Source organism: Papilio xuthus, unplaced genomic scaffold (genome assembly GCF_000836235.2).
Source record: "Papilio xuthus unplaced genomic scaffold, Pxut_1.1 DF828177.1, whole genome shotgun sequence".
Taxonomy (NCBI): Eukaryota; Metazoa; Arthropoda; class Insecta; order Lepidoptera; family Papilionidae; genus Papilio; species Papilio xuthus.
The window spans coordinates 2,975,982-2,997,104 of record NW_013530472.1 but is presented as its reverse complement, the minus strand read 5'-3'; the positions used below and the strand labels follow the sequence as shown (position 1 = coordinate 2,997,104).

General features: G+C 32.3%; 2 protein-coding genes across 3 annotated transcripts in view; one reads left to right on the top strand and one right to left on the bottom strand.

The window, feature by feature from the left end:
• LOC106113806 (RING finger and SPRY domain-containing protein 1-like) overlaps window positions 1–21,123 on the top strand; it is a 112,395-nt gene that overhangs the window by 72,104 nt on the left and 19,168 nt on the right. The gene's annotated exons all lie outside the window — the stretch shown is intronic.
• The window catches only part of LOC106113804 (uncharacterized), a 101,693-nt gene that overhangs the window by 68,689 nt on the left and 11,881 nt on the right, over window positions 1–21,123 (bottom strand). Inside the window, exon 2 of the mRNA XM_013306787.1 lies at window positions 2,297–2,440. Coding sequence (XP_013162241.1) covers window positions 2,297–2,440 — 144 coding nt within the window. The remainder of the gene's footprint in view (window positions 1–2,296; window positions 2,441–21,123) is intronic.

The window sequence follows — 21,123 nt, the reverse complement described above, 5'->3', positions numbered from 1 at the left end:
GGAAATGAGCAAGTGTATTGACTCAACACTAGCCTTACTAAAATGTCGACGGTTGTGTTCCCTCACATTCATTCTGACACTAGACTTTGTAACGAAAGCACGTCATTCGCGCCAAAGGATTGTAATTAATAATATCTAAATCTAATCATGTAAAAGTTAATGACCAACATTAATTATTGCGTATTCGAACTCTGCTACACACTATTACTTTTTAAACTACTTAAAGAAAAAAGTCTAGTACCCTTAAATGCATGATTTTTAATACCATAAATTGACACAGGTAGATAATTAAGCATAGATAAAGGGAAAAATAAAGAAAAAAATATTTATTTTCCAAAAAGTATATTTTTATAAAAAAATAAATAATTTATTAAAAGCAAAAAAATACTGTGTTTGAGTTACCGTTTAGAAATTATGTAAGGACAAATACACTGATGTATAAATACATCATTTATTAAACCATATTATTTTTAATGCTGCAAAAAATCAGAACATTTTTAAGTACATAACGTACAAAAATGTCCAATAGATAAAGTGATCGTTCCAAAATCACAGCGGGTACAAAGTATTTGTGAACGAATAATGTAGAAATTGCTTTACATTTTCCCAGAGCTTATTATCGGATAATGGGTATTAGCTCCCGTGTGTTTGAACATCAAGTGATGTTTACGACATTAAATAATATGGAGACATTTATCTCCGTAAATATAGCTTATATTTAACAAGATTCTGTTCAATTTTTATAAAGATAAGTAGACAGTTTATTGTTTTATTTAATACTTAAGAGACGAGAATAGTTCTGTATTTTATAATTAAACTATTATCATATAATACGTTAAATAACACTTCATCATTGTTAAATTCTAGTCTATATATAAGTAATAACAGAAAGTTGTGTTCCTCTGTTTTATATCTATCATCATCATCAGCCCACTATACATCCCCACCGATGGGCTCGGAGCCTATCTTAAGTTAAGGGTGAATAGGCCATAGTCAACCGCGCTGGCCCAGTGTGGGTTGGTTGACTTCATATATATCTTTGAATTTCTTCTCAGATATATGCAGATTGTATCACGATGTTTTCTTTCACGTTAAGAACATCGGATAAATGTACATATGTAAATCGGAAATCGAAAAAGACATTTGTACATGGCGGGATTCGAACCCAAGACCTGCAAATTGCAAGTCAAGTGCTTGACTCCAGAGCCACCGACGCTCTTTTAAATCTAACTTGTCCTAAATCACAAAACGTATCTTAAAATATTTTCTTATTAATCGTGTCACATATTGTTGTCATCGTTACTTTAGAAAGGTTTGAAAGGTATGATAATGTGTTTTATACAAGTATCTCGACAATGAAAACACATTCTTTGTAGATATAGACAAAGCCATATGTCCTGATGGGCAGAAGTCAAACTAAATTATAACTGCTTAGTGGCCTCAAACAATGACAAAGAAATTTAATGTTATCTTCCTAATATTATAAATGCGAATGCTTGTATGGATGGATGGATGGATCGATGTTTGAAGTATCTCCAGAACGGCGGAACGAATGCTCATGAAGTTTGGCATAGGTATATAACATAGTCTGGAAGAAATTTTAAGCTTCAATTTTTTTTTTATATATGTAGGTTTTAAACAATTTCTTATAGAACTTACCGCAAAAGTATCGCCTTTCTTCACGGCCCAAATAAGTTTGTCCCACTATAGCATATATTATATAACTTGAAAAAGAATTAAATATGAAATTTTAAACATTTTAGCGAAACACACGGCGTTAGCATTTACATATCACGCCGCGGGCCGGTTCCAGCGCAAACGACTAATTAACATAACACTGCGGGTTGCTTGAAGATAAGAGGGGCGCATTATGGGGCATTGCCTCTAAAATCGAACAATTTCAGCGTCATTGGTTTACGTCTGCCGTTAATATTGTATTATTCATTGCTAGATTAACATTTAAACCTTCACCTTGGAACGCAAATCTCTTAGATCGTACTAGGCATATGCGTTGGCATTATGTTCGATACAGTCCGTGTGGCATTATAAAAAATTTCAATTTGTATCGATAAAATATCAACCAAATAATATTGAATATTACAGTTCCAATCAAAATACGTTATAAATTTCATCCCATATTGAAAATTAAGACCTTTTTGATGAATTGATAATTTGCGATTTATAATTCGCTCGTCAATTAATGTACAATTTTGGATTGATATTAATTAACGTATGAATTATTCAAATAGTTTATTTAATAATAAATCGATTGAAAAATAGTTTTAAAATGCCTTACCGTCAATGGGTGTTGTCTGTTGACTGGAATTGATCCTAGGTCTCTCCTCTCCAGCGGCAATATGCTTCGCGGTACGACGTACTACAGGACGCAATTCTTTATCTACGTCACTTGTATCTTCTTCTTCGAAGTTGTAGTCGATATCTGAAACAGGTTTTCATTTGTACAGCAGACAGTAATAAATTCTGGCCCTATCTAATATCCCCTACTATTTAATTTTTTCTGATCTTTAAATGTTTTCTGAAAGAAATTTCCGTACATATGTATGATTTTATGTCTTTGGGTTTGTATATAAGTACCGTAATGATTGTTTGAAACTATTTGTCAAATGGTAGGGTGACTTGTACAACGACTAGTACTTTGTCGCATTGAAATGTAACTTACATTCGCACAGCTTTTAAATTTTTGAATAATGCAATTGAAATCAAAACATTTTAAAACTACTGCAGTATTATTGAAGTAAGAAGAAGTATTAAGAAGAATTATTGTTAAGATGTAAGGGCCTAACCATAAAAACTTAGGCAATGTTTCAAATATATTTTTGCTTAAACATATGTTAACCTTTTTAGCGCACGCTGATTTATACATTACTGGAAATCATGATTTAAATATAATTGTAAGTAAGCTTCCGAAATACGATCTTTACAAATAAATAATAAAATACTTATACCTAGCTTGGCAATACCTACATACTTAAGGGAAAAATATCTTATTTTACAAATCAATTTTCTTCCAAATTATCTATTACCGGCAGTCAAAGGGTTAAAACACATCTTAAAATAAACAGGAACTAATTGTATTTTGACAGTAATGCAGAAAATATTTTATTTTAAAAAGCGCTAGCAATTTAAAATTGCGAATTTTTTAACAACTTCAAAGAAACGAGTAAATTTAAAACCTGAATAAAAACTCACAAATAATTGTGTTCCATAAAATTTTAAGAATATGAGAGTTAAATAACCCGTCGCTTCCAGGAACCTTAACAATTTCGATTAATGAATTTTATCAAGAAAATATTTTTTTATTTCGAAGTTTAATCCAGAAAAACGTCATGACCACTCATTTAATACTTTTGTTATCGCCTTTTAAATAGATTGCGGTAGTAAAGAAAAACGTAATAAACAAATTTCAAAGGAAAATAAAATATTTTAAAGCCGCTCGCTTATTCCTATCGGACTTAAAGTAAAACTACAAATGTCATACATATTTTGACATATTCTGTCGATAAAGATACGAAAACGCATATTGACAATATTCGTGATAGACCCTTTGTTTTTATCTCAGTCACGTAGAGTCTACGCATCAGCTTTTTGTTCTCCAGATAGATATATCTTCCTATCACTTCACTTCACTTTTAACAGTGGTAGAGCCCGCTTTAACATCTTCGCACGTATTGGCCCGGCTCGCCCGGTGAAATACCACGACCACACAGAAGACAGGCGTGAAGTGGAAGCAATTCCGCGTTTCGTCTGATGAGTGTACGTCCCGGAGGCCTAATTTAGTCCTCTTTCCCTTCCCATCCTTTTCTTTATAAGGAAAGGATGGGAAGTGGAAGTGGACTTTCCGGATGAGAGGATGCATGGAAAGCTAAGATATTTTGTTTCTGTGCGTCCTCTCCTCCGTCGATTAAAGGTAGGCAACACATATGCAATTTCGTATGTCTATGGGCAACGGTCACTTCGCTATTTCAGCGATTACAGGTGGCCGCTCGCTCGTTTGCCACCTTTTGATATAAAAAAATAAAAAATCTAGCCATTTCAATATTTAATCATATCATCTTTCATACAATCCGTTCATATAATTTTAAGTCTAAAATAAAAATCTAATATCATTAAGTAATTACGACGTTAGCACTTTGTCCGTTCTAATGATAAATTCGTATTAAAGTTGGGGAATACTAAAGTTAGACGAGCGAATATGAAACCACTATAAGGAGAGTTCGCAAAGCTTTTCCGGATAGTTACCAGTAATCCCTTAACAATGTTGGTCGTGTTAACAGGTTTACATTAAAGAAATTTAAATGTTTTTATAATATTATTCTACTAAAATACATAAAATTGTTTTAACAGTTGTAAAGGCAGAGTAAACAAAAGACTATGTTTTGAAGACTATTGTGAGTTTCGACGTCAGTGAATATTTTATCAATATATATTTTTCTTATTCCATTTCAATCAAAGGAATAAAATCTGTACTAGTAATACATTGGAGACGCCAGCAACAACAACATCTGTTCCACGAATGGATCAGCTCGCCCTATGCAATACCTCGACCTCACAGAAGACAGTCGTGAACTAGAAGCAATTTCGCGTTTCGTCAGATGAATGTGGTGCCGGATGCCAAATTTTAGTCACCTTTCCTTTCCCACCCTTTCATTGGGACGCTCAGAAAGAGAATATGGGGATATTCTCTTTCTGAGCGTCCCCTCCTCGTATTAGATTACGATCCTTATCCTCGCATTCTTACGATTAGTCGTAAGCAACGCATCTACAATTCCGGATGCCTACGGATAGCGTCGCTTCGCCATTTCGGCGAATTCAGATGGCCGCTTCCTCGTTGCCAACTTATAATATAAGAAAACATTTTTTTAATTTTTATTATATTTGATTTACATGATTACCATCATTACGTAACAGTATAATACTTCAATATTCGTTATCAACTTAGCTTCTATGCATTAGTATTGGGAATTGTGTAAAAGGAGTTACTTCTAACATGTTTGACACAACTTTTTTGATTCTACATGTCTGTTACATTCTGGATAGAACAGAAAGCATGAACTTTTAGACGGTTACTCAATTTCACCAGCAAACCAAATTTGCGGGAGTTCCAATTCTAGAAAAATACGTGTATGCTGTTTTGTTGAAATAAAGTGTTAGAAAATCCAAACACAATTCATTTGTGTAGCGTTGCTATTTGTGTTCCAATTAAAGTTTAAACTAACGTCGGTACAACGTAAATTCATCTTCCTCTAAAACAAGTTTATTGCTTTCAAAACAAACACTAACTAACATCTAACAAGGGACACGCGATTTGTACATTAATTAGAGATAAGTTTTTTAATGAAGGGAAGGAAACAACAGCGAAGTTTAAAAGAATGAACTTCAATTTTTTTGTGTAGTAAGATAAATTTCATGCCAAGGTTATTTTAAACTTCTACAATATATTTTTAAACAATTCGAGACATGATTTTAAATAAAAACATCAGATATATTACGCTATAACACTTCACAGACCAAACCATTTTAAAAATTCAAACTTGTCATGAGAGAAGCTCGAATTAATAAATATTTAAACAAAGTCGGCGAATATTCACCGTCGTAACGACAATACTACCATTCCTTTCATTATCTTTTAAAAATAAGAGACAGCAATAGGCTTCGTACACGAGCATCAAGCTATTTGAAATTTTTATGAGAACAAACATTCGCCAAATCATGTCTTGAGTGATTTTTGAATGCCATCCAATGCTTAACCCTATTTTTACCCGAGTGTCAATAAGGTAATGTTCTTTGCGTGTATGTAAATTTGTTTTTATGTGTGAGGGTTTGAAAGTATGTAAATTTTATTGTGACAACCTAGAGCCTAAACTACTGAACAGATTTTGACGAGTGAAGTGTCGTTCGATTCGCCTTCTCCGAATTGTCATAGACATAACATTAAATGATCCTATAAGGGTTCCGTTTTTTTATTTTCGAGGTACGGAACCCTAAAAACACACTGTGACTGGAACAAATAAAATTCTATATTGATAAAAAACGATTTTGAAAAATATATTATGTACCAGACGAAATTTGTTGCTAAGCGATATTTTACTTTTAAAACTTAAATTAAGCTACAACATTTGAATATTACAGAATATTTTCAAGCTATTGCAACAAAGTTAAAATTCGTTTTTCGTCTATTTTGTTGACGCCAAGGCCGGAGCATCTCTGGTATCTCGAGTAATAAAATGTAAAATGAACATGCTGCTAGCCGCCGCTGCGCTTTTCTGAAGTAGGAAGAAAATCGAATTTAACGCTGTCGGCACAGCGCGGCGTGGCGAGAGGAACACAGGCGACAAGTGTGTTGTTATGCATCCGTGTTCCCCGTGTATTCAATTACTACTACACTTGGGCTTCGTTTTGCATGAACGCACCTCACAAGAGACCTAGGTATGACGTAACTTGTCGATGTTTTCGTTTCATTCCTTTGAGACTAGGATGCATTAGCTTTTATTTGATCATTTGTTATTTACAAGTATATTTTTTATTTATTTATCCGTTATAAAATTAAATAAAAAAGTTAACATGGCAAAAGCTTTATCAAATTAAATCGTTCAATAAAATAAATTCTACGTACAATTTAAATGTATAAATGTTTGGCGATTTCATGAAATTGGAATGTTTATTTGCTGAGTTTTAGAGACAGCGAAAATGTCGAAGAATCGACTATTACATTGTTAGTTCTTAACTGAACTGGAAAATACGTTTACGTTTGATTTAATATCAATAAGAGCGTACTTCTACTAGAAATATATTTACATTTGAGTTTGCTCTTTAATGATTAGATATGGTTGAATATTAAAACAAACGAAATAGTAACTATTTTTTTTAATATTACTAGCTGTCGATCGCGACTCCGTCCGCGCGGTATTAAAAATAAACTACAACAATGTAACCTATATGTTCTTCCACGTGTTGTACAAATTACACTAAGATCCATGCAGACGTTCCGGAGATATCTTCAAACATCCATTCATCCATCCAAACATTCTTTTTTTTTTACGTTTTATAAGCTAGCGCTTAACCACGATCCCACCTGGTAAAGTGGAGATTTGGATATTGAATATTTGGATATTTGAATTTATTCGCATTTATAATATTAGTAAAATGTCGTAGATAACTCCATAGTATAATATCAATATTTATCTCAGTAGTTATATAATTGTATCGTTTATCCGTTTGAAGTATTAATAATAACAAGGTAGCCTGGCTTTAGAGCATGAAGCCTCTTAAGAATCCCTTCAAGTGGAAAGCAATAGATTATTATAGCAAATAGCTCAGTGTTGCTCTAATATTCCGACAGAATGTAAAGAGACTTCTCTTACATTACCTATCGGTTTCCACTATCTGAAAATGCCAAGCCCTTTAACTCCCTTCGAAATCATTTTTTCTCATACAACTATTACGGCAGTAGTTCACGGTTATTATGTACATTGCCATATATCTATATATACCTAAACTTCTTATATAAGTTATGTCAGCTCTTAAATCTCTATCCATTCTATTGTTAATATAAACGCAGACACAGAATCGAATGAGACACGATCACACACTGTGAAATGGTCACTGCATACTTGCACGCTTAGCAACAGAAAACTATGAATCAACGTGTTAATGCCATCCAAATTCCATATTTATGATGTCCGTAACATGATTGTTAACTGATCATACGTTATCAAAAATTCGAATGATAATTCTTTGAAATATTTACGTATCCACTTACGTTGATCCTCTTTTATTCGATGACTAGCTGTCGGCGGCGACTCAGTCCGCGCGGACATAAAGAAACATAATTTGTAGCCTATGTGTTATTTCAGACTATGGTCTGTATGTATGCGAAATTTCATGAAGATAGGTTTAGCCGTTCTGGAGATAACTTCAAACAAACCATCCATCCATCTAAACATTCGCATTTATAATTCTATAAGTAAGAAATAAGATAAGATAATATGATTATTTAGTCACCTATTATAAATATTGTTTTTCTATATTAAAATTACTTTTTATATCGCCAAACCAATTCAGACACCCCTTTGACTATTTCACAACGTTTCTAAAGTACGTTATAATATTTATATTTTTTATACCAACCGTAAAAAGGCTCTGTTCAAAGACAATGTGAGAGATGACAATATACCTTTATACAATTGATACAATGGGAACTCTCGTGAATGTTTATATAAATAAAGGTTAAATTTTAAATAACATTGTTATAAATACATTAAATCTACTACCAAGTAATAATGTGTACTATTACTTAAGATGTTCTATTCATTTCTCGTTTCCTGGTAGTTCTGTTGGAAATATTTTGCTAAAGATTTAAATCACATTGCTTTTACATTTTCAATTTCGTTGAAGTAATGGAAAGACAACTCAATCTGTCGATGCGATTTCAAACTAACAATAATGTCGACTATTGAGTTTACATTTTAACATCCACTCCATTGCAATGATTTACGGAATAAAGACGTCGATTCAGTGAACGAAATGTTTACTTTGAATCTATTTTGTTTTCATTATTGTAATTTTACATTTTAATTATTATTTGCACAGGTGGCACAGTTAACACAAAAGCTAACTTCGTCAATCGAAAATTCCTTTATTAAAAAGTTAACTTCGATTGCTATAATTGACGTTAAGCAGATTATTAACTTCGTTAATTAACTATTAAGGGATTAACGAGTTAATACCCTTTGATTATTTCCGTAGAAATATACGAACAAATTGTGTGTAAAAATTGCCAACTTTATATAAATATTTTGCCCAATATAGAATGTATTATGTTACTTACATTTGAATAGATTTATGAAATAACCTTTACTTTTCAATTGTATACATTTTTTTTTATCTTTGAATACTCATTTATTCATAAAGTTAGATGAAATGGAAACAAAGACTATTCATAGACGAAAGGCGACGATATCGTCTCTACATTTCTCACTTCCGACATTGTCAAGTGAAACTATTATAATTTATAACATTGTAGCAAGCCGCGACTCTGTCCGCAAGGAATTAAAAAAAAAATAGGCTATATGTCCTTATAGACTATGTTTTACATCTGTAACAAATTGCAACGAGATCCGTTGAGGCGTTCCGGAAATACATTCTAATAACATCCATCCTTACATCCATTCATCTAATAATAAAAATATACTTATAGGTAATTGCATAGATGCTAATGATTTTTATCACTAAAGCAAAATCAACAAATTTACGCGTATAAATATAAAAAATAAAACAATTTACAATTTTATTCTAAAAATTATTTACCTGTAATACTCAAATCATCTTAAAGACTTACTTCTCTTTAGAATTTTTGTTTTAAGAAACAAATTAAAAACTTTTGAATGAATGTTTAAATTCAAAGTAAACGCTGGTAAAATCACTAAAGATAACAGTTGCTAATTGAGCGATTGTTTTTCCAGTTTAGTCGCTAAAAACACATCATACTGATTTCTCTCACGGTCCTTATAAAACTCTCTAAAAAATTAGAGCGATACCAGCATCGGATATTCATTTTACATAAATTATTGCACATAGTTGAGTAAGGGTAATAAAAAAACTGTAGTAATTGTTAAAAAGCTTGACCTTAGCATCGATGCAAATAACCTTTAATCCATCAACACATAAATTTACGTTCAAGATAGCCTGTAATGAGAAAACTGCAGAAAGCAATGATTTCTGTATAATAAAACTAAGTATCGCTCGCGGCTCCGTACGCGCGGAACTATGTGTTCTTCCAGACTTCTACGTCTACGCCAAATTTCAGCCTTTGAGCCGTTTAGCAGATACTTTCAAACAAACATTCATCCATCCATCCATCTAAACATTCGCATTTATAAAACGACAAGAGAAACTGAAATCTCTGCTTTCAGTACTGTTATCAATAGACATTATTTCAGATCGATCATGGAAAAACGAAACCAAACCACGAGAGCTAAAAGCATATTTGCTTTTCATTTGTTTTTTATTTAACATTATAAGGAGAAAATATGCTAAAAATATTCAACATTACAGTGAAATCTCGCTACGGTTATATTTTTCGTTGTCTCTGTCTTTTCAAAGAGAATAAGAAGGATGGCAATATGATTTTCAATTGCTTCCACTGCCTAAACCCACAATTACACTGTTATTTAAACAATGCCTATATTGTACATGGAAAATTTTATAAGTAACCTGTATAATATTCAATGAAAGCATTAAGTGTGACCCAATTATAACTTTACGAAGAAATCAAATTACCGAATAAAATATTGCCGTCCTATGGCAATGAATTATTTTATTTGGCCTCGGAATTGTTGACCGTATCCTTGTCCTAGTTTCTGGAGACTAACGTATCTTTGGTTTTGATAAATTCATTATCATATTGTCCACTGAATTGCAAACATTTTTTTAACTCCTTACAAAAGTCAGTACTATTTGGTAAGCTTCGTTGTAAAGCGATTTCACCAGATGAACTTATATAAAAACGGCTAAACATTCACGTACATTCGTCCGGTGGCGGCACCGATTAGTTTCGAGCCCATCGAGGACCCTTCATCAGGGTGAATGGGTGACCGTGAGTGAGTGACCGGACGAATATACGTGAGTGTTTAGCCGTTTTTATATAAGTTTGAATAATTTGATTTCACCAGATCTTCTAAAAATTCCCACCTCCTGATACCATAAAAAGGTTATAAAACAATGTACTGAAACTCTCGTCTATCATGACTAAGTGCCATATTTCATTATTTTTCCAGATAAAATTGATTTCAATTTGCTCAGCTCTTCATTCGAACAAAGCCGAGAATAAAACAATAAGAAAGTTTTATAAATATCTCGGCATCTTTTACACCGTAGTTTACATTAAGTTGCTTGCAGTTAAGTGCAATCAGAAACTTAGCACGGTTAAGCAAATTATGCTCTGATTTTCTTTAAGAAAAATATTGTCTTTGATAGCTCAATTTACTTAAACGGAATTAGGAATTTTAATAATAACATATATAATATTACGATAATTAATTACAGTATTCTTCGTCGAAATGTCAGAGTACCCTCTAATTTATAGAGATTTATCTAATTCATATTACTACTAAATTATAAAGAAAAAGGTATGCTTGATGAATGAAAGGAGATTATCAAAGGAAATTTATGGCGCGAAAGTGAGCGACAGTGTTGTTCGAGCCTTCCCACACGAACTTATACCATCCAGTATGATCTAGTGGAACTATAATTATAATTTTTGATGAAATACTCAAGAACAGCGGTATTAAGAGCATCCGAAACTGACATGTATGTATGATTTGATGTATGCATGTAGAAGAAGCGAGACAAAGGGAGCGAGACGAAGGGGGGTCATTACTGCTCTAAACGGAGATCTGTGATCTCTGCCTACCCCTCTGAGTTGCGGGCAAGAGTTAGTAATTACTTCGACTACTTGTGTGCGAATCATTCAAACTGGAAAAAACCTTTTTTTATAATGATAACTTTAAATTAACAAAATTTTTACTAATACAGATTTTAACTTTCATACTATTTTAATATAAGGTAAATAAACAAAATTCAAAATTTTGTCATTATATTTGATTTAATAGTATAATTCTCGTTGGAGGTAGATAACTAACAAACTGTTGAACAAAGAAATACAACAGATAAGTTTAAAAATACCTTGCACGTGAATATAAAAGAGATAAAGCGTAAATTCACTAAAGCTAAGACTCACAATAAACAGATAGAATGATATGATTATCTCCGTAACAAGATCAGAACACGAGGCGGAGCATTGTAAGACAGACAGACAAAAGATTTGACTACAATGCATTTGGAAAATATTTTAAGCATTCTATTTATCATAATCATTTCTAAACACTGCGCAGTTCGTTTGTTAACGCGTGGTATAAATTAAACATCTATAGCTTAAGAATTCTTTATGTATTTATAAAATCTATTGTGAGGAAATTTAAATTGACTTAGACTCGGTTCAACAGAGAAAAAAAATACATGAAGATTTTTTTCACTAAAACTTAAGTAGATAAACAAAAACGTTTTAAATTATTGATTAAAATTTAGACCAATGGGTAGAAAGTGTGAACAAACAGTATCCCTCACTCTATCAAGGATAAATTTGATCGAAAATTCATTTACATTGAAAGTACAAATTCTACTTTTAATTTTAATTAAATTTTGAAGCTTTTATTTAAAAATTAAAAGAGGGTTTTATTTACAATATTGTTGGTTAAATCGTTTCATTCAAGAGAACGCCGGTCTCAGCTGGCCGCAAACGTAACTCGATTCTTTCAATCTCAGCATTTTATTCAAACTAGTTAAGAGAAAGAAACTTAAAAATACTTCGAAAAGTACAGTCGTACGCATAACTTTATTAAAATATTAATTACGACAATTTATCACCCTAAAGTAATTAAAATAATTTAATTAGTAACAATTAATAGATATGAAAGTCGACTGATCGTGGGTTTCTAAAACCAAAATCCCCGTTTCAAACATATCGTCATCCCCGTCTTACATCTTTGCAAAACAGAGATAACAGTACGTTTAAAAACGAAGATTTTAGTCTCAGAAACCCACTGAATATGTTTCTATGATAGTACAGATATATTACAAATCGAATATTTCGGTTTTTTTATCCTATCATGCAACATAGGAAACTTCTTTTAATCTACATGTAAATCTATGATATTAAATAAAATAATAAAAACGAATTATTAACTTAAATATATTATTCGATTTTAGATCTTTAAACAGGCATAAATATAAGGCAAAAAACATTGCTTTCGATAGTTGCAGTATACTTCCGATCTAAAGTTAATAATAAAATTGAAAAATTTTCAATACTGTTACACTGAACAGTTGTAAGAAATTAATCTTATTACCGTTTTTATTAGAGAAATCGTTGGAATTATTTCAATATTGTACCGTAAATTAACCCTTATTGTGTCAAAAACAAAATTAAAAAACACTAAGTTACAAATTATTTTATAGTGATCGTATATATTTAAAAAGTTGTATGTATGGTATACTATACAAAATGAACATAAGGTTATACTGTATTCCAAGAAGTTATTATTTCAAATGAAAACAAACGTGCAATCGTGTTAATTACTGTTGTTAATGAAGTTTTCTTTTGTCGCGGTTGTTAACACCAATAAGTATTTAGATATTGTGAATGCTAATGTGTTTGTTATCAATAAGACTAGAAATTCACGGTACCTACACACTTATAGTATATCGTTTTCATAGTTTTCTTACAGAAAAAAGGGTCTTGACGGACAACGGACAGACAACAAAGTGTTCCGTTCCGTCCGTATAAGGGTTCCGTTTTTTTTCCCTTTGAGATACGAAACCCTAAAAATATAATATATAAACGATATTTTAGTCGAGAGAAAATCTTGATACTTCAAAGATATATCCTTTTTTATATTCCTGATGGAAAAATAAATAAGTTTATACTATGATTATTCAGTAGCAGGAAAAATACTATAATACAGAATTTTGTTTTTAAAGACTTAAAACAATCAAGTTGGTTCTTTGGTTGGTTTTCTCGTTATATGATTTTTATATGACACATCTGAAATGAAATTATTCCAAAGTGTGTTAGTTAAGTGAGTGTCAGTGGCTCAGGGGTCAAGCACTTGACTTGCAATTTACAGGTCCTGGGTTCGAATCCCTCCATGTACCAATGTGTTTTTCGATTTTCCGATTTACATATGTACATTTATCCGACGTTCTTACGATGAAGGAAAACATCGTGATGCAACCTGCACATATCTGAGAAGAAATTCATACATATGTGTGAAGTCAACCAACCCGCACTTGGCCAGCGTGGTTGACTATGGCCTAATCAACCTTAACTTAGGGTAGGCTCCGAGCCCCTCGGTGAGGACGTATAGTGAGCTGATGATGTTGTTAACACAACTAACTGACGTTAAACTTTGAATTGTGTAACTATATAACAGCGAGCGTAGTAAATAACTAAATTAATGAGATATAACTCAAGCCATTACAAATATTATTTGAGAAAGTTGTTAAAGGTGCCAACTCTTGAAAGTACAAAAGTTGCCGTGAAAAGGCTAGATAAATCCAGTCGCGTAAATGCAAAGTCGCGTAAAGCATAATAACAGTTCAAAAGTTGTACAATATTAGTATCGTAGGCTTCTTTAGAACTTCCCGAGAGGGAGCTGCCTCGGCAGCTGACGCAGACGGGGCCGCGGAAGAGAGCGAAAGCGTGCCCGTGGCCCCGTCCCGATACGTTGGAGAAACAGAGAGGTTTAGTGGGTATGCCTCCGATATGTAGGAGAATCCTACATAACTACCGCGTCCCCCTCCCCGGGCGCGGAGTATGCGTAAAGCATTCCTCTCTGGAAAAAAATGCTTTTTTAGAACTTTCCAAGTTTTTTTACAATGTAGATAAAATATATGAGAACGTAGAAAGGAAATAATTTTATATTAAATGAAAAAAAATCAACCTGCATTCGTTGATTTCCAGTGAAGTTGCAAAGATGTCATTCCATTTACTGAGAACTTGTCCTACAAGCAAAAGTTTCTTACTTTAACTGTTTCTTTAGTAGTTTCTTAAAAGGAGTTTTATTTTCTTCGATTCAACATCTGACTGGTAACAAGTTTTGCTATTTACACGTAAGCATTTAGTGAAAATAATTTCTTAGCATCGAAAATATATATTTTTTTATATCTATTAGCATTTTATAAAAACTTGTTACGTATTATATCAACATGGATGGATTAATGGATAGACGGACGGATGTTTGTTAGATGGTATTTCCAGAACGAGTGAATGGATCTTGCTGAAATGTAGTACTGCATAGATGTAGAACATAGTCTGGAAAAACACATGCGTTACTTATAAAGTTTTTTTTAATTCCAGACAGAGTTGCCGGCGACAGCTCGTACTATACAAAAACATTCTCAGGATCCATTTTAAGTTAATTTATTTTGATATTTATATGTTTTACTTAGGAATCACAATTTGCCACCGCTATGCCGTTTCAATGACATTCAACAATCGATGTTATGAAAACAATTATTTGAGTCAAGGTTTATTTTGGCATCTAGTTTACTTGTTATACCAATCGTTCTATTTTCCGGACTGCGCTCAGCCTTGTTAACACCCCGTTCACAAAAAAACGAACGTTACCCGAGTTAGAAATTTGCAATCGCAAATACAGCGACACATCGCTTAAAACCCGCTACATATTTTCAGTTTCAGTTGAACCGCACAGTTTTAACTGAATAGTCAAACTGAGCAATTAAAACTTACGTGTGTAGGCAAAACCTGGAATCGAGGGTCTATCACGAATATTCGTGAAATATTTTGTATTTGAATTTTTGCAACACAGAAGTACACCTACACATCTCATACACACAATGTTGTCGACGACATTACGAATATGTTCTTATAATTGTCACACAATTATTCGCGTAATACCCTCAGTATAGTTTAACTGATAGTTAAAATGTTGCCTATACACGTAGGTTTTAACTATAAAGTTGAAATGTTCATTTAAAATTAAAGGTTTGTAGCGGGCTTAATTATAAATGTTGTCGTCTCTCTTATAATCTGAAAAAAAAACAAAGGCAACAGTATAAGACAATGTTTATGCCATAGAAGTGGAATTTCAAGTTCAGATTTTAAACCAAAAATGTTAGGTTTATTGCATTAATTGTCACAATTGTCACTCTCGTTTATATACACCGAATACATTAAAAGTGCTATTCCTAAAAAGTATATAGCTTAAATATTATAAGAAGTCAAACTTAAAAATTATATTGTCATATTAATTTATACAATTATAATTTATACGGCCGGGAATATCTTTACGACCTACTTCCTAAGTAGGTCAACAAAATAATACTCAACTATCGCTTTCGTTTCTCTCAAGTAACTCTCCGACTTAATTTTTTTCTAAAATAAAATACAAAAATTTGTTGATTTATACTGAGGGAATTAAGATAAAATATTTTTTATGTAGTTTCTTTACATTTTTTTTAATAAATATACGTTAAATCGGTGATCTTATTAATAAAAGGTAGCATTTTTATCATCATAAAATCAAATCCGATATATTATTGAGTATTAGCACACTTAAATAACCGTTTATAAATAATTTCGATAAAATTGCCTGTAGTTAAGTACACAATTATCCTATAGTGTATCGATGAATACGTAAAACGTTTCTATCAACGCTGTAATTTGAGAACACATGCTGTGACGTGAATTATGTACATGTCACCGGTAAATTGTGGACACTAAACGTTTATAATTTACCTAGTCAAATTGGTAAAATTCGGAAAGTTTCATATCGAACGTCGTGTTATCTTTTATATAAAATTATCGTGTCACAATTTTCGTTCCCATACTCCTCCGAAACGGCTTGACCGATTCTCATAAAAATTTTATGAGCATAGTCTGAGAATCGGACATCTATTTTTAATTCCGCGCGGACGGAGTCGCGGGCGATAGCTAGTATGTTATAATATTATCCTTTTTATTATCACCACTGGTCGCCAGCCCTCTGTCAATAAAATATCACGTTAAAAAATATCACAATTTTAATCAAACAATAACACATCATATTGTGAATAAATTCGCAAGATACACAATTTCCCAATTCTTTACAATTTGCGATAAATAAACAAGCGGCGTTCAACATTTGCCGGTGACACGCGACCTACGGTTAGCTGAACGATACATGGTGTGAAATTTATGCTAACAAATTAATCATATTGCGTCCTAACACTCGGTGCGTACTAATTGCGTCGATAGTTTTGACCTTCACAAAATATTTTTAACCGGGCTAGTCTCATTCCCGAATATGAATATGAATATTTTCATTCAATTTTGTAAATGTGGATTTCACAGAATGTCACTACATGTTGATCTACAGGGAACGTATAATTAAAACTTACTTTAAGCTAGGTCTGTGAAATTAACTAGCTTTTGCCCTAGTTTGCGGAATTAAGAAACGGTTAAACGGTCGCATGTATTACTCCAGACTACGGTCTACATCTATGCCAAATTTCAGCGAGATTCAAGCAGACGTTCTGAAGATATCTTCTAACAAACCAATCCATCCAAACATTCTCATTTATACTATTAGTAAGAAATAAGATTAAGTACGTAGTAATTTCATATTCAAATATTAATTTTCAATTACGACGCTATTTCTGAATGTATAACGAGCTAAGATATCAGTTTTAAATTATTCAAATTTAATGCACGGAAGATACGCGCTCATATTTACGTTACAATTTTCTACAAAAATAAGTTATTTATGTTGAAGAAAAACATTTTATTTTATTCAATGCCTAATCTGAATTTTATATTAAATCGACAATTATGATTTCACGACGTTAATCGATTTACATAGATATAAAATAAAGAATAAGTATCTTACTAACATAAATGCGAATGTATGTATGGATGGATAAATGTTTGTTCGAATGTATATCGAGAAAGGCTGAAAGGATCTCGCTGAAATTTGGCTTAGATGTAGAAAATAGAAGTCTGAAAGTAGTTCCAGTTATAAAGAACTTGAGGGAGGAAAGGTGAGCGTGGTATGAACATATGTGGAAGAACAAGATCATGATGATGACTATGTTCTTATATGAAGCAAAAATTATTCAAGATAGATCGATCGATCTGTCGGGTTGTTGATAAGTCCAATAAAACTGTAATAGTATAATAAAATGAAATGCTTCTCGCAAGAAATCCAAATGCGAGTTGAGAGGCACTCAAACACGTCAAGACTATTCCCCGGCGCTGTACAAGGACCGCTTACGAGGAGTGCAAGGAAACTTTAAATTACTGAAAACATTTACTTTACCTTCTTTACTTTATAAAATCACATTTAACAATATTATGATAGATATATTTTATAAGAAGAAAATCTTATTAAAATGCATCTACACAATATTACATAGGCACATTTGTTGCAGAGCTAATGTTAAAATAATGTTCATGTTATTCGTGGTTTATACCACTTGCTTTTGCAAGAACTTTCTTTCCAAACGTAAGAAATTTTTGGTTTTAATTTTTTAGGAAATTTTTTAGGAAATTATAAAATATTAAAGGTTTTAATTTTTTAGGAAATTTTGGTAAAAAGCGGTTTTTCTGAATTTCATTTCATTTCAACCTATCCAGTGTTTTGCAACGCATTGGGGACAAATATACAACCATTGATTTTCATACATCGAAAGAAAAAAAAATAGCAAACCGTATTTATCTGTGATAGAATAAAAGAACCCAATATCGTTATTCAAAGTAAATCGTTTTACCGATCAATGGGCAATGCAAAAGATTTAAACGTTATTTATCAGAGGACGTCGTTGAAACAAAGTATTGTGTCGCAAATCGTTGTAATTAACTGCGACTACACCTTTATTATCCTGTTCGAATGAAAAGATTAAAGGGATACCATTCATAATAGCACAGTTAAGTAACAACGTTCTTAAATAAAACTACGTAGCTGCCCTGAATTGATTCAATTTACGCGTTATCTTACAATATCAATGTACTTTCATTTTATTTGCGCATCGCGCTAAAAGTTTGTTCGGAATCTAATTTCTCAATTTATTAACGTTCTTTATGTTCCTTAAGAGCGTCGGTGGCTCGGGGGTCAAGCAATTGTCTTGCGATCTGCAGTTCCTGGGTTCGAATCCCGCCGTGTACCAATGTGTTTTACGATTTCCGATTTACATATGTTCATTTATCTGACGTTCTTATAGCGAAGGAAAACATCGTGATGCAACGATATGTGTGAAGTCAACAAACCCGCACTTGGCCAGCGTGGTTGGCCTAGTCACCCGTAAGTTAGGGTAAGCTCCGAGCCCCTCAGTGGGGATGTATAGTAAGCTGATGATGAATGTTCGTTAAGTCAATCAGTATTAGAAAATAGTGTTATAAGGAGATTGTTCTTATCTCCGAGGTAAAACTCACTTGTCAAAGTCGATTCATCACAAATATTTGGAGCCGATGACATAATAGCCACAGGTATAAAAACAATAATTAAAAAGTTACAAATCAGGGTAATTGTTAGATTTGTATAGCGCCCAGCGCCCTATCTGACGACAAATATAACGGCAAATCTCGTACAAATCTTGACAATTTTTTTGATGGCGCTACGAATACTTTATAGTAATTTTTCTCACAAGGCTCTAAGATTTGCCTACATTTGAAACGTTAACTGTACAGTTCAATTGTTTAGATTAAACTGTTCAGTTAAAACTGAAAGTGAATGGCAGGCTTAATAGGTTTAAAACATGTGACATTTATTTTTATTTAAAGATCCTTTTAGTTCACGAACGGTAGTACCGGTAGAACATCATTATTGGTTTACCGGGAACATTGTATTATAGTTCTCCGCTTTGTTAATTTCAAGTTTACATTTTTTGCCACCTCTTCATTTTAAATATTAAACGGTAATAGCTACCCGCCTAGGTTTTTATAAAATAAAACAACTAAGAGAGCTGCAAAAGTGAAAACTGGGTGAAACGGCCGGCTAATAAGTTAAAGTACTTTGGTTGTTTTTCTCTAACAATGGTGCAAAATTATAATGCAATATGAATTTCCTTAATTACGTAGACATTAAAGACAAATCATACGTACTTATGACTTTAGGAAGCTTTTACGCGGCTTTAGTTGTCACCTGCGACTTCGTCCATGTTTATTTTTATTATTGAATTAAAACTACTACGTAGATTTTAGGAATATCAAAGTAGAAAATATGAGGTAAATATTAACATTTGCAATATTTTAGTGTATATTTAATTATCGGTGATATATATATATATATATATTTTAATCCCCAAGCTTAACTGATGTAAAGCAAAATTATGAAAGAGAAATTGCTGTTATCCTTTTGAATGAGCTGAGCTAAGGAAAAGACGCTATGAATAGTCTCAAGTGGAAATGCGCTACATAAATTATTTACTGTTTCGCTGCATTTGTAACGTTAGTAATATCAAGCCTTTTGCGGTTAAATCTCAGAAAAACTTCTCACGACCCTTGAATAAAGATAATGAAAGTTCTTCGAAGCAATGCAATTTAACATTAAATAGTTTTATACCTGGAAGTGATGAATACAATAAATTAAAAAAACTGTTATTAAAAAATCGTAGACCTTAGTTTACGTAACATACTCATGATTCCTCAGGTAGATTCCAAATTCTGATTTATCAGCGTATTAAGAAACACGAAACTCAAATAGTAGTTTAGCAGATAAATGAATATAGAAGTCTATTTAAAATCTAATCTTTTTACTGTATATTTTAATTATTTCCGCATGATACAAAAGACATGGCGTAGCTTATGCCACTGCTCTATATTAGAGTTGTATAAAGAGATACGCATGCGCTAAGCAGGGGTATGATCGGGCCTTGGACAGAATTTCAGCTCGCAGCAATTTCATGGCCCTTCACCGTGAGTTCTTAAAAGGGCGGCGGCACCCTTATTACTACCTCCGTTTACGACAAGTTTAACAATAATTTTAAGATAAATTTGTTTTTCATTATCTAAATATGTTTTCTTATATTTTAATATATTTACCAATCTTACATTTAATAATATAGTAGTTAATAAAATAAATTGTGCGAAAATTGTGAACAATTAAATTTACAAAATTATTTTTAAATAAGTAACTTAAATTGTAATTCTCACTTCGTTCTATCTTACTAATATAATACATGGTAAAGTGTAAATGGACGGATGAACAGCTAATAATTAATAATTCCTTCTTGATACAATATTATTTATTTGTATTAATTATTAAAATAATTTGCAAAGGATTAGTATACGCAATTTAAATAACTTAGTAATAGTAATAATAACTAAGAAGCTCTCGCCAAACAATTGGATTAAGGGCCCGATACCAAAGGCAGTTATCCTAGAAACCGCACGCAGTGTGAGAAGGTTCCTGTCTCTGCAGTCCTGACTACTGGTTGTTTGAGTTATGGGACTCCGCAGCCGGTGGTGATCTATTTTTAATATAATATGTTTTATATATATTTTTTGGATATGAACTCCTACTATGTATATACTATGTTAAAAATATGATA